The sequence below is a fragment of the Hoplias malabaricus genome, chromosome 8, assembly GCF_029633855.1.
Source record: "Hoplias malabaricus isolate fHopMal1 chromosome 8, fHopMal1.hap1, whole genome shotgun sequence".
Lineage (NCBI taxonomy): Eukaryota > Metazoa > Chordata > Actinopteri > Characiformes > Erythrinidae > Hoplias > Hoplias malabaricus.
In genome coordinates this window covers 16273263-16285899 of record NC_089807.1, presented here as the reverse complement: position 1 = coordinate 16285899, position 12637 = coordinate 16273263, and the positions used below count along the sequence as shown (strand labels likewise).

The 12637-nt window shown below is 36.6% G+C and overlaps 1 protein-coding gene across 1 annotated transcript; it reads left to right on the top strand.

The window, feature by feature from the left end:
* Positions 1–2359: 2359 nt before the first annotated feature.
* Positions 2360–11223, top strand: LOC136705878 (exocyst complex component 3-like protein 4). Its single transcript, XM_066679693.1, has 13 exons — positions 2360–2494; positions 4009–4161; positions 4280–4874; positions 5488–5581; positions 5683–5814; positions 6393–6493; positions 6599–6712; positions 6947–7070; positions 7218–7340; positions 7426–7578; positions 7674–7795; positions 10102–10246; positions 10602–11223. The coding sequence occupies exons 1-13, from the start codon at positions 2404–2406 to the stop codon at positions 10602–10604; spliced, it is 1950 nt and encodes a 649-aa protein (XP_066535790.1). The 5' UTR covers positions 2360–2403; the 3' UTR covers positions 10605–11223.
* Positions 11224–12637: the final 1414 nt, after the last annotated feature.

Below are 12637 nucleotides of genomic sequence, written 5' to 3'. Positions count from 1 at the left end.
AAATATTGTGTTTTGGTAAGTACCGGAACTGTATGAGACTTTGTTTTTTTATTGTTTGAAACTGATTAATGTAACCAATGACTGCTGAAAATATCATTTTTAATGATATGTCATCTTTTTTTGTTAATCCTCCCCTATCACCCTGACAATACACACCTCACCTCCCTTCTTTCAAAACCAATACTCAATTTATTTTAACAGTGTGAGACTGAGACATGAAAAAGCCCAGTAAAAAGCAAATTGGATCAAGTACAAAAAACAATGTTTTTTTAATGCTTTAAAACTAGACTTGTAACTGTTAATGTTAAAATTAATGGTTAAATTTTGTGCTCAATCCTAGTGCTGTACTGGCTGAATGTACACTGGGTGAATTTAATAACAGGAAGTACAGAAATACCATTGTCATTCAAGTTTGCCTGATGTGATTTAGCTGCAGATGTTCTTTACACACAATGTAAAGGCTACAGTCCCCTAAGACAAACACAAGTGTCTTTAATATCCAAAGGAAAGTTGATGTTGGTTGATGAGAAATAGTATAATTCCCACCCTAGTGTACAAAACAGGCTGGACAGTTGTTCAAAGACACCAAAGGAAAAGGTAATGCAGTGCCTTTGATAAAGAGCTTAAATCCTATATTTGAAAGAATAGAAAAGGTAACATTTTTCATTATTATAAATAAATTGAATACACCCACTCTTGCCCGTCATAACCTACTGCTTGGTGGATATGTTGATAATAATGTTTAAAATAATATAATAATGAATTGTATTGGTTTATATCATAATCTCTTGGCTGTTCTGTGCATTTTATTCAATTTCCTGACATGCTTAACAGTGCCTCTTAGCCAGGGTAAAATGCAAGAAATTGTCTATTGCTCAAACATATTTAACCATGACAGGTGTGTGTCATTTTCCACAGTATGATACAGGTGCATAACAAGAACCATGAGTCTGAAAAATACCAGTCACTAGATAATGGTGTAATCTGTTCTTCCACTGTGAAGAATGAAAAGAATGTAAGGGTGATGTTGAATATTTTCAAGTATGTTCTGTCATCAAATAATTATTATATTTCATTTTAGTGAAGAAAGTATTCTTCTTGGCATGGGCAGCCATGACCTAATGTTTAGAGAAGCAGACTTGGGACAGGTAAAGTTGCTGGTTTGGTTCCCGTGACCAGCAACATTGTTTGCCTCTCTCATGGCTGAAATGCTCTTGAGCAAGGCAACTCCCAAGTACCCTCTGCTTAGTATGTTATCACTTAGACACTTAGTACACTAGTGTGTGTGTGTGTGTGTGTGTGTGTTCACAGCCATGGATGAGTTGCATGGATGGATGCATAATGACAAATAGTTGCATTTCATTTACATATCTTACTTATTACATCTTACATATAACAAAACATAAACAAACTTACTTTATCATAACCAAACTGTGGAATGAGGAACTGCAAATTTGACCTAACCTAGTGTGCGCCACTATTTCATATGTAACAATAAGAAGTAGAGCATAGTTAATATTGGAATATCTTGAACTGTTTCATAATTCACAAGCCACACAGCTCAGGACTTGGGGTAAATTGATTTGAAGAATGCAATTTAAAGTAATTGTGACTGTACTTTGTTTTCAGTTCTATTGTCCAAAATAGAATTATTTAAGTCATTAGATTGAGAAAAAATTAAATTAAAAATTAAATATTTTATATTTGATCATTCTTAAAAAAGGTAGCTTATAATTAACATGAATAATTTTCATGAATATTTTTTACAGTTTAGTTACTTTCATTTTACACTGACTGTCATGTGTTGATCTACTCTTGTGTATAAGGTGCATAATGTTGTGGTGAAGGAGCACGTATTGAAGTTGAAGCATAACTACTTCTGCAAAAAGAGGAAGAATGACAGCAGCCTCTGAAATGAATGAGCCGTGAGGTTCTCTTCCAGGAAATGGCAACTTCACCGGTTTTCATCTTATGTGTTTCTCACGATCTACAATCCGGGGGGCTCAATTCCACCAGCAATTAGATTATGATCCACACTGTAAAAAAATAAAAAAATAAAAAAAGGATTCTCAGTATTCTGTCCTAGAACTAGAGTTCATCACTTATTTTTATTTCCATAGTAGTCTTCAGCTATTTTTAAGTCATTTGAATTAAAAGGATGTTTCACCACCATTTTTCTTTAACAGTCAACCACGTTCTTTACATTTTTAGCTTTTCTTTACTTTCAATTTCTTCTTTTTGGTTTTGGTTATGCAGACAAGTGTTACTGAACCATCACAGGTGAAACCACAGTCTGTATCCTTCTTCTCTAAACTTCTGTCACATGACTATATAATCTGAACATCACCCATGAGCTGCATTTACACCAGTGTCTTTCACAAGACCTAAATCCTGTGTTGTACAATGGCATCTCACAGCACTTGCTTGAGGGTTATGGCATGTTTTTGTTCAAAGTCTGATGCTGATGATGATGATAAGACAAAGGATGATGGAGGTAAGCAATCAAGTATGTACATTAAGTGGTTAACATTTTCTTGTCTGTGATGCTATGTTTCTGTGCCTCCGGATGTGTTTTGAAATGTGTAAACTTTTCTGAGCCTTTGAGAATGTTATGATAATGATTATTATTATTATTAAAGTGGTGACAGATAGTTTATAAAGCATTTGGAACCTTGTATCTATATTTCTGAATAATTTCTATACAAAAATGTCATAAGATTTTCACACAAAAGCTAAAAGTTGATAAGGAGAACCAAATCAAACAAATGATACAAAAAATGTTAGACTTGGTCAATTATTTACTGAGAAAATGGTCCAATATCTGTGAGTGGCAAAATTATGACAACCTTAGCTTTCAGTATCTGGTGTGACTCATTTGTGCGGCAATAGCTGCAACATAATGTTTCCGGTGATTTTGATTACTCCTGCACATCAGCTTGGAGGACTTTTAGCCCAATCCTCCACACAAAACAGCTTCATCTCTGGTATGTTGGTGGGTCTCTGCTTGCTTCAAGAATTATGCTACAAGGAAAACTAATTTTTCAGTCCCAAACAACAAAAACAACATGCAAATACTCAACAAGTGAATAGTGCCTATCTTTTACTGCCAGTGTTGTGGTTTTGAAACCTGCTTTCCTGTTAGAGATGGGGTTTTGCTTCGTTACCAGCTCCATTTCATAGGGGTGTTGTGATAGTGGAAAAGCGACCAGCTAAAAGCAAATTGAGTCACATAGAGCCAAGTTGATCACATGCAGTGGAAAACTACCATTAACCACAAGGCGGAAATCCGAGGGATAATGTTTTAATTATTATTGGATATGTTGTTTTTTTTTGACTTGCAGTCAAAAATAAACTTTTTTTTCCTTGTATACAATCTGGGTGGTACAGTAGTGCAGTTGGTAGTGTCGCAGTCACACAACTCCAGGGAAGTCACAATGCTCTTGTGAAGATGAGATTTTGATCCCTTTTCTTTAAATTAAACAGGGCACCCACTCACACTTGGTAGTCATCCCACTGCCTGAAAACATCTGACACTAACTCCACTTTCAAAATGATCTACAAATCCGACAGGTTCATATACTTTTAATATTGGATAATTTTCCTAGTTGTTTTTTTCCCACAATTTGTGTGATGGTTCCAGATCAAAATACTGTGCTGAGTCTAATGTTTTTATCTGATATGTTTGATTTGTTTGATATGTTTGAGATGTTTGAATACACCTCCAGGGTGTATTCCCGCCTTGCGCCCAATGATTCCAGGTAGGCTCTGGACCCACCGCGACCCTGAACTGGATAAGCGGTTACAGATAATGAATGAATGAATGTTTGATTTGGTTAAAATGATACTGATGATGAATTTTTAAATAAAGTTTTTATTTTTGAAAACTCTTAAAGGTTTCAGCCCTTTCAAGCATTGTACTTACAAATTCAATATAACAACTCTTAATCTTTCCAATTCCATAATTAAACTTTAGAAGCAGTGCATAATATATATTATTTTATTGTCTAGAATTACCTACGCAGGAAAATTCAGAGGATTCCATTCAGAGGATGCTGCCATTAAAATCTGGCTCAAGGAATAGTCTTTCAGAGAGGACCACTGGATCCAGAGGATTCTCTTGCGAAAATTTTACACAAAATATCCCTGTCAAACCTCTGACATGTAAATATACATTCATTTAATTTTACCTCTAAATTTCTTTAATTTCTTATTAATAACAACTATATGATTTGGCCATTTAAAGCTCATACATATAATGTTGCTCTCTCCTGTATTATAGCTGTACAAATAGAAGAACTTTTAAATAGAGGGGATTTGCAAGAGGCCTATCTGAACATGCTTTCTCTTCAGCGGGAAATACAACATGAGCAGGATGCTCCTGATGAGGTTTCCCCTCTAGCTGATCTGAATAATAAAGAAAACGACCTGTCTCTGCTGTACAAGGCCCTGAGGACCAAGATCACCAATATTGTCCAGAACTCCTGTGATCAGACCTCCAAATATCTGCTGAAGCATGCGGCCTGCATCATCCAGGAGGAGGAAAAGGAGAAAGGGGGATGGAGAGATGCATGGAGGGCTGCAGTACGGGACGGAGTGAGGGACACATTCAAGAGGGTCCCCCTGGAGAGCAAAGAACAAAACACATCTTGGTTGCCAGTGCACTTGGGGCTTCTGGGTAAAGCAGTTGTGGAGCATCTAGAGAAAGTAAAAACAGAGATTGTCAGTTTATACCCACCAAGCTTCAACGTGTTTGAAACCTACGTCTCATCTTGTCATGAAGTTATGAAAGAACACTTGAATGGGCTCCTGGAAAAGGTGACAGAACTTAAAGATTATTATGCCATGCTGGATTTTATCATCAACAGTTATCACAGGTGAGAAGATGTACTTAGTATATTTATGGTGCTATTCCATTGCATGGAACCTACTTGACTCAACTATGTTCAGCTCTTCTGTTTTTAACTAGCCAAATCTTGTACCTGGTCTTTGTACCTGGTCCCTTTACCTGGTACTAAATGTGAAGTGTAAACCTTGCAGAGCACAGATTGCTGACTGGGGTCTTGTCAATCACCAGGAAATGCAGACCTTTAGCAGAAACTCCAAGTTACAGCAGAGGTCACATTTGTTTTTATCCAACTCCCAGTGGCAGCCTGTTAAATTAAACCATGGTGTTGTGAAGAAGATCAAATGCTCCTTGCATGGTTGCTGAGAGCCAGCAAGAGCCAGACATGCAACAAAGAAAACACTGATGTTAAAACTTGGATTTCAGTCCAAAAAAAAAACAAAACAAAAACAACACGTGAATACACAATGAGTAAACTCCCCACTGTGTTGGTTTTATGCAAGGATTTGCAACGTCACATCTCCGTTTTGCTCAATTTTTTTTAAGTGTACACTATTACATGGTATAAAAGGTTAATTTGATCAGCATGAGAGAGTTTTATGCAACACTAATTAAGTAACAAAACTTATTGTTTAATTTAATAGTGAGAAAATCCTTGGTCCAGAGATGGAGTGTGCTCTCACAGTACCTGCTGTCCTTGTAAATCAGATTAAGAACAAATACTGTAACTGCCTCCAGGTGAGAAATCACCACAGTTACATGGACCTGACCTATATGCAGTATTCATACTTTCGCTTTTGTCATTTCTTATTTTACTTATTGTGAAACTCTTCTAACAGAAAGACTTGCACACCTTTTTGGACAATGTTATTCAGCTTGAACAAAAGGAAGTGTGGCTGAATCATGAAACACCACAAACAACAGATGATGAAAAATTCCTCACGTCTCATATTCACATGGACATTTGTACAGTATGTAAAATTTTGCTTTTGCTTCCCACCTAATATCTTTATTTTTAAGTTTAATATGAATTCATTCATTCATTATCTGTAAGCGCTTATTCAGTTCAGGTTCGCAGTGGGTCCAGAGCCTACCTGGAATCATTGGACGCAAGGCGGGAATACACCCTGGAGGGGGCACCAGTCCTTCACAGGGCAACACACACACACACCCCTATGGACACTTTTGAGTCGCCAATCCACCTACCAACGTGTGTTTTTGGACCATGGGAGGAAACTGGAGCACCTGGAAGAAACCCACATGGACACGAAACACACAAACTCCTCACAGACAGTCATCCGAAGCAAGACTTGAACTCACAACCTCCAGGTCCCTGGAGCTGTGTGACTGCGACACTACCTGCTGCGCCATTGTCCCGCCCCAATTTGCATATGAATTCATTGTAGCGCATGTAGTTATTATATGCAAGCTTTAATTATTTAGATATCAATAGCTCTTATAACAGGTTTGTCTGATTGTCAGTATTAAAAAAATTAAAAGCAATATAAACAAAATGTATAAATAATGTATAAATAAATCTTTTTTTCAGTTAATAGAAACATACTGTCAGAATTCTGCGAAGCTTGATGAGAGCCTGAAAAAGAGTGTTCTGTGCACCTGCCTAGAGACACTGACCAACTTTCCCAAAAGGTAAAGCAAATCTTGTACATGCAACTTTCAGTTCTAATCTTACCAGGAGCCATAGATGTCAAACGCACACTATGTAAAACACTTACCATTCTCTCTAATACCTAGATTTGAAGAAGAATTTTTAAAGCAGAATTCATCTTTGCTGTGCTCAGGCCCACTAGATTGTTGTCTGTGGGTTAAATATCATGTGGCATACATAAACAGCTTCAACTTTCTCAAGTAAGTTTATAATAAAAGCAAAGATTTGTTAAATTCAACTTAAAAATCTTTCACCACTGTAAAAAAGCAGCATAGCATTTTAGTCAAAACGTTAGTTGGAATTACATAAGACCAGTTTAATTGCTTTGTTTAATAAACCAAACCTACATGGTATGCATTCAGACATGCACAGCATTTTTAGTTATGGCTGTATCTCCATAATAATATGTTTTTCTGATTATGTCTCTCTATCAGAGAGAAGTTGGAGGACTTCAGAGATAGCTGCCCAGATCAGGTGGAACAGCAGAGGACAGAGCTGGATGGGTTGGTTTGCCGTCTGAGTCAAGCCCTGCTACAACAGTTTAAAACTGAAATTGAGGTGGGCTGCACTTGCAATAAGTTTTGTGTTGCCTATAGTTTATGTACTGCTTCTGTATATTTATTGTAGACACTGATTAGTAAAACTTTTTAAAATATTTTAAATATTAAAAATTGTATTTAATTCAATATGCAAAACTTTGTTCAGCCTTTCATGGAAAAAATGATGACTAAGAAGTGGCTCAAGACAAATAATGGTTTTAAAGAATTAACCGATAAAATAGAGATTTATTCTGGAGCCAGCAGGTTCATGACATCTCCACCTGCAGAAGTGAGTCAGTTTTACACATAACTGTAAATGCTTGTAAATAAGAATATTATAAATATATTTTTTAAACTACTCTCATGACTTGCAGTCCTTCGTCAGTGATATGCATTACCATGTGGTTAAAGAGTACATATCTGAGCTTCTGAAGAGGAAATACTCATGCAAAGGCAGGAAGAATGAACTTGCTGCTGTTAAGATTGAAGAGCAGTGGGATGAGCTCAGGAGTCTGTTCTCTGAAATGGTAAGATAAAGTATGTTGTATATTATATAATTTTTAATAATGTTCAGTCTTCCTATAAAATGTTTAAAAATATTTATTTTTTCTTCTTAACTCAGGGATCAAAGTTAAATTGGCTTTACCCACTAGGAGCTCATCTTAGTGAAATCATTAGACAAAAGAAGGAGAAAGACATAAAAAACCTCTTACCATCATTTCTTGAAAATTATCCAGACATCAGGTAAACATATTGTTTAAGTTTTTAATTCATGCTTTGTAAGTATTTTAATTTCATTAATGTCCAAAAACAGCTGTACAATATATGTCCAAAAGATCACAGGCACCACTTATGCTTAGTGAAATCAGTTAATTTAAGTTGATATGTATATTAAAAAAAAATAATAATAACTAGGGGCTGCACAGTGGTGAGACCCACTCCGGGTGACTGTCTGTGAGGAGTGTGGTGTGTTCTCCCTGTGTCTGCGTGGGTTTCCTCCCGCGGTCCAACAACACACGCTGGTAGATGGATTGGTGACGCTAAAGTGTCCATAGTTGTGAGTGTGTGTCGCCTTTTGAAGGACTGGCACCCCTTCAGGGTGTATTCCTGCCTTGCACCCAATGATTCCAGGTAGGCTCTGGACCCACCGCGACCCTGAAATGGATAAGCCCTTACAGACAATAAAGGAATGAATGATGAATAAATAGTAATCTTTCGTTTTTTTTTAAAACGTGAAAACTCCCAAATGGAACTCCCAAATTATTTTGTCCACCACGACCCTGAACTGGATAAGCGGTTACAGATAATGAATGAATGAATGAATGAATGAAATTATTTTGTGCTGCTTCTTACATATAGTGCAGAATATTTAGACGTTACCTTCTCATTTGAGTTTCTCAAATCATAGCACTGAACCCGTGTTTTGACAAGAGCACAAAGTCAAGCTTAAATGGAACAAAATAAACACTATGGGCCTCATTTATGAAACATGAGCAGAAGGAATTTGTGGATAAGTGTTTCATAAAACACATTTGTTTGTAAATATCTGGATTCTTTAACATGTTCATAGTCTCAAACTATTCTTAATTATGAGCAAAAATTACACCTGCTCTAGAAAACATGTAAAGTGTGTGTAATGTTTTAAAGATGCTGAACATGTAATTTGACATGAATGAACTTCACTGAATTTCACTCAGATAGCAAACAGTTGTCTTCCTAATACAGCCTGTTACTCAGCCTGGCAATTTGCTACATTATTTTGTTGCTCTTGTGGTCAGTCATTTACTTAATGGCATTACATTCTTCAACAAGCATTTGGCACAAGTCAGCCAACGTGGTTGTGTTGGTCACTCTTGCACGAACAGCACGCCCAAGCTGATCCCACAAGTGTTCACTGGGGTTGAGGTCAGGACGCTGGCAGGCCATTCCATCTTCTCCTCTCCCAAATTCTGGAGGCAGTCTCTGATAAACCCTGCTCTGTGAGGGTGAGCTTTGTCATATCGGAGGATAGAGTTTGGTCCCAGACTGTGGAGATATGGGAATGCCACTGGTTGCAGAATTTCTGCATATCTCTCTGCACTGAGATTGCCTCCAATGATGATGAGCCTTGTTTTCCAGTGAGGGAGTCGCCACCACACACCATCACACAAAATAAGCTGTTCGGCACTGGCAGGGAGGATTTGGCATATATTTTGTGGTTGCAACCCACATACTCCGCTCTACTGCTCATCCCACAAATGCACCATTTAAAAGGGAAATTAACAGGCTTCCCAATCGTATAAGATTTATTGCCAAGAAGCATTGTTACAACAAAGAAATAATCTACCAAACAAAAATTCTCTTCTTGTTTGTGCAATGTTTAGTAACATATGGGGTATAATGAGTCTAATTTTACAGTAGTATCAACAGGACAGCAACAAATTTTGTTCTTACTGCTGCTGCCATTGTGGACAGAGATGTTAAATTTTGCACATACAGCTCACTCATATTCTTGTGGTGCAATTACATCCTCAACCTCCCTATACAATAAGCTGGGAACCTCCAGCCCACAGGTCATATAAGGCCCTACTTTAAAATGTACAGTATATCGGCAACCAGATATATCCTACATTTTGATGCAAATAAAAATTTTATTGGCTGAAATAACTGTGATTCATACAATAGCTGGAATCAATAAGGTCTATTTTGCAAGAATGTTTAATTGAAGGAAAGCCAATAATGTCTTGTCTTTCAAGAAAAATGGACAGTGGGTTGCTTTTTGGCTGAAAGGAAAGCCAATGGACTTCATGGGCTTTTATTAAACTGATGCGGACAATATGACAGACATAAATGTGTCATAGGCATGTTTAGGAAAGAAGACAATATGAAGATACGTTGGCTCTGTATATCCTTGTTTCAGCCTGTGGCCCGTGACCAGATCTGAAAATATGTGGCTCCAAGGGCAAAATGTCTTACCCTATACAATTACTTTCAGAAGAATTTTTTTGACAGTTTAACCTATAATATTTCAAATTTCATATCCCATCACCTTACCAAGTTTTTTTTTCTAGTGAGAAGCAACTGTCAGCCATTCTGTACTTCAGAGAAAGAGGATTTGGGCAGTATATTGGAAACTCAGTCATTAGACACTTTAATGATCTAAAGAAGAAAACTGTGAAGAAGAATCATGAGCACATTCTCTTCGATAAAATTAAGGTACTTGTTTAATCCAATATATACAGAAGCCCTAAAGAGCAAGGTGAAAAATGTTTAAAGTATTAAGTTCTTGAGATTAAGTTCCACATTATTTTTTTCTGTCTGTTATACACACACAAAAAAATAGCTTAAAATTTTTTTTCTAGCATCACAATTTTTTACGGAGCCCCTGAAGAGACATGTGGTTTCACCTTGCCCTTCAGGGCTTCCGTAATCATTATTATATAATATATGCTTATAAGATGGCCAGAATAAACATCTGGCAAAGTGTTTCTTGTACGTCTATCATTTTTATTAATTTATGTTGTGTATGTAGTTTCTCATAAAGGCTTTGTTATTTTTCCCTCATTTCCAGTGAGACAGTCATATCATCTGCCACTCCTACAAAAGATACCTAGAGAACCCCAAACTGAATATCTATGTTCTGAAATGAACAGCTAAATGTCTACTGGCTGTGATCTTGTTATAATGTCTTGTTTCTCAAGATGTTTTAGATATTTGAGCTACAATAACTATGTAACCTCTTTTGTCTAGATGATTTATATTTATATCTGCTAAACCTACTCCTACCTACTTTATTTCTGAAAGACTCTGCCTCTCTGAGATGCTTTTTTAAAACCCTTATCACCTGTTGCCAATAAACCTTATTTATCTTTTTTTATGTAGAATTACACAATTTTACTGGCCTTTCCTTGCCCCATCACAACCTTTGAGCTGTGGGGCTCAAATTATATCTTTTTTTAAATAATTAAACTTCCCAGATTAAATATTTGAAATATTTTCTTTCCAGTTTTTCCAATTACATATAATGTTTAAATTATGTGCACATCATTGCATTCTTTTTTATTTATATTTTGCAAAGCTATTCATCTAATTATATGGAAATGGTGTTTGTTCAGTGCATTTTATTTTTCGTGTAAGCATATTTTCATTAGTCTGTGCAAGGACTGTGCTTAATTCTTCCACATGTATTCTACGCATTTAATTTATTGTATTTTTACATGAATGTATATAAAAGTTATTTTTGTACTGTGAACTGTCAGTGTGTTCTTTCTTGATTCTTTATGTGATATAGCGATACAGGTCTTCGACACTAGAGGACACTAGACGTTTGAATCTTCAACTATCAGCTAATAGTTCAGAATACATGTGTATGTACTCTCTCTCTCTCTCTCTCGCTCTCTCTCTCTTTATATATATACACACACACACACACACACACACACATGAGAAAGCAAAAATGTTCCTTTTCAATTGTCAGGCACAGGCTTCACTAGTAAATTTATAGACTGTTCTTATGCATTATTAGAAGAGATTCACAACATGGCCCAGTTTAGCTTTAGTGACTGGGAGGAGCCAGCATTGTGAAGAGACTTGATAATGGTCTGTGAGACATTCTAGTTGTTAATGAAGGTGACAGGTGTGAAAAACAGTTCTAGGGAGCAGGTAAAGATGCAAACAGAATAATACTTATAAATAAGATTAAGCATATCTATTTCTGTGTGGATCAGTATGAGATTTTGAATTATAAGTTATCTCTAACAAATTATCTTATCAAAGTCTGTCAGTCACAAGAAAATTTCAGAGTTCAGTTATTGACATCCATATCAAAATGCTGGGGAATTGTATACTGCCCTAGTTGTAGTATACAGACCATAGACCCTAAGCTCAGGTGTGGCTGCTCCAGAGCATCCCATGTCATTACGTATGTGTTTATGGAGATTGTGCCCAATGAGTCCGGGTAGGTTCTGGATGCACTGTGACCTCTGACAAGATGAAACAAATACAGAAATTAATGAATTAATTTATTGTCTTGGCAGTATTTTTTTATTGTGTAAATTGCATGTCCTAGATAAAAGGTCTTGGATTAAGCAGTGGATGAAGAGATGCTGTATTAAAACTGACGCCTCTGCTGCCTACACTGTAGGGTATATATTTAACCAGAGCATGTTTAAGCAAATCCTCTCCTCTCAGGATTCCCTGTGCTTCTTCATTCTCATTCACTTTATGAGAGCTGAGCAGGCGTCAGACAGAGATATCACACTCCCTGACAGAAGAGTGTAGGCACATCAGCAACAATCAGCAAATTAGTCATGACACACACTGACACTTTCACTGAGAACCTTTACACCAGTGTGACATCTCACCCACATGAAGAAGATGCATCCTAAAAATACACAAGTGCATATTTAGATTCAGTGAGAATATGGTGTCAGAGGAAGACACTTGAGGGAGAAAGATGGCATTAACATTAACAAAGATCAAGATTTAATACAGACACGTTTGAGAGGACATTGAAATAATACAACTGAGATCATAAGATAAAAATAGCAACTTTTTGTATATCAAATATCTCTCTCTCACACACAGACACACACAGTGTATAGATGA

Coding starts and splice junctions, on each gene's coding strand:
- LOC136705878 (XM_066679693.1), top strand. CDS start 2,404: ATGGCATCTCACAGCACTTGCTTGAGGGTTATGGCATGTTTTTGTTCA. Junction 4,162..4,279: donor CCCTGTCAAACCTCTGACAT/GTAAATATACAT, acceptor CCTGTATTATAG/CTGTACAAATAGAAGAACTT. Junction 6,494..6,598: donor CTGACCAACTTTCCCAAAAG/GTAAAGCAAATC, acceptor TCTAATACCTAG/ATTTGAAGAAGAATTTTTAA.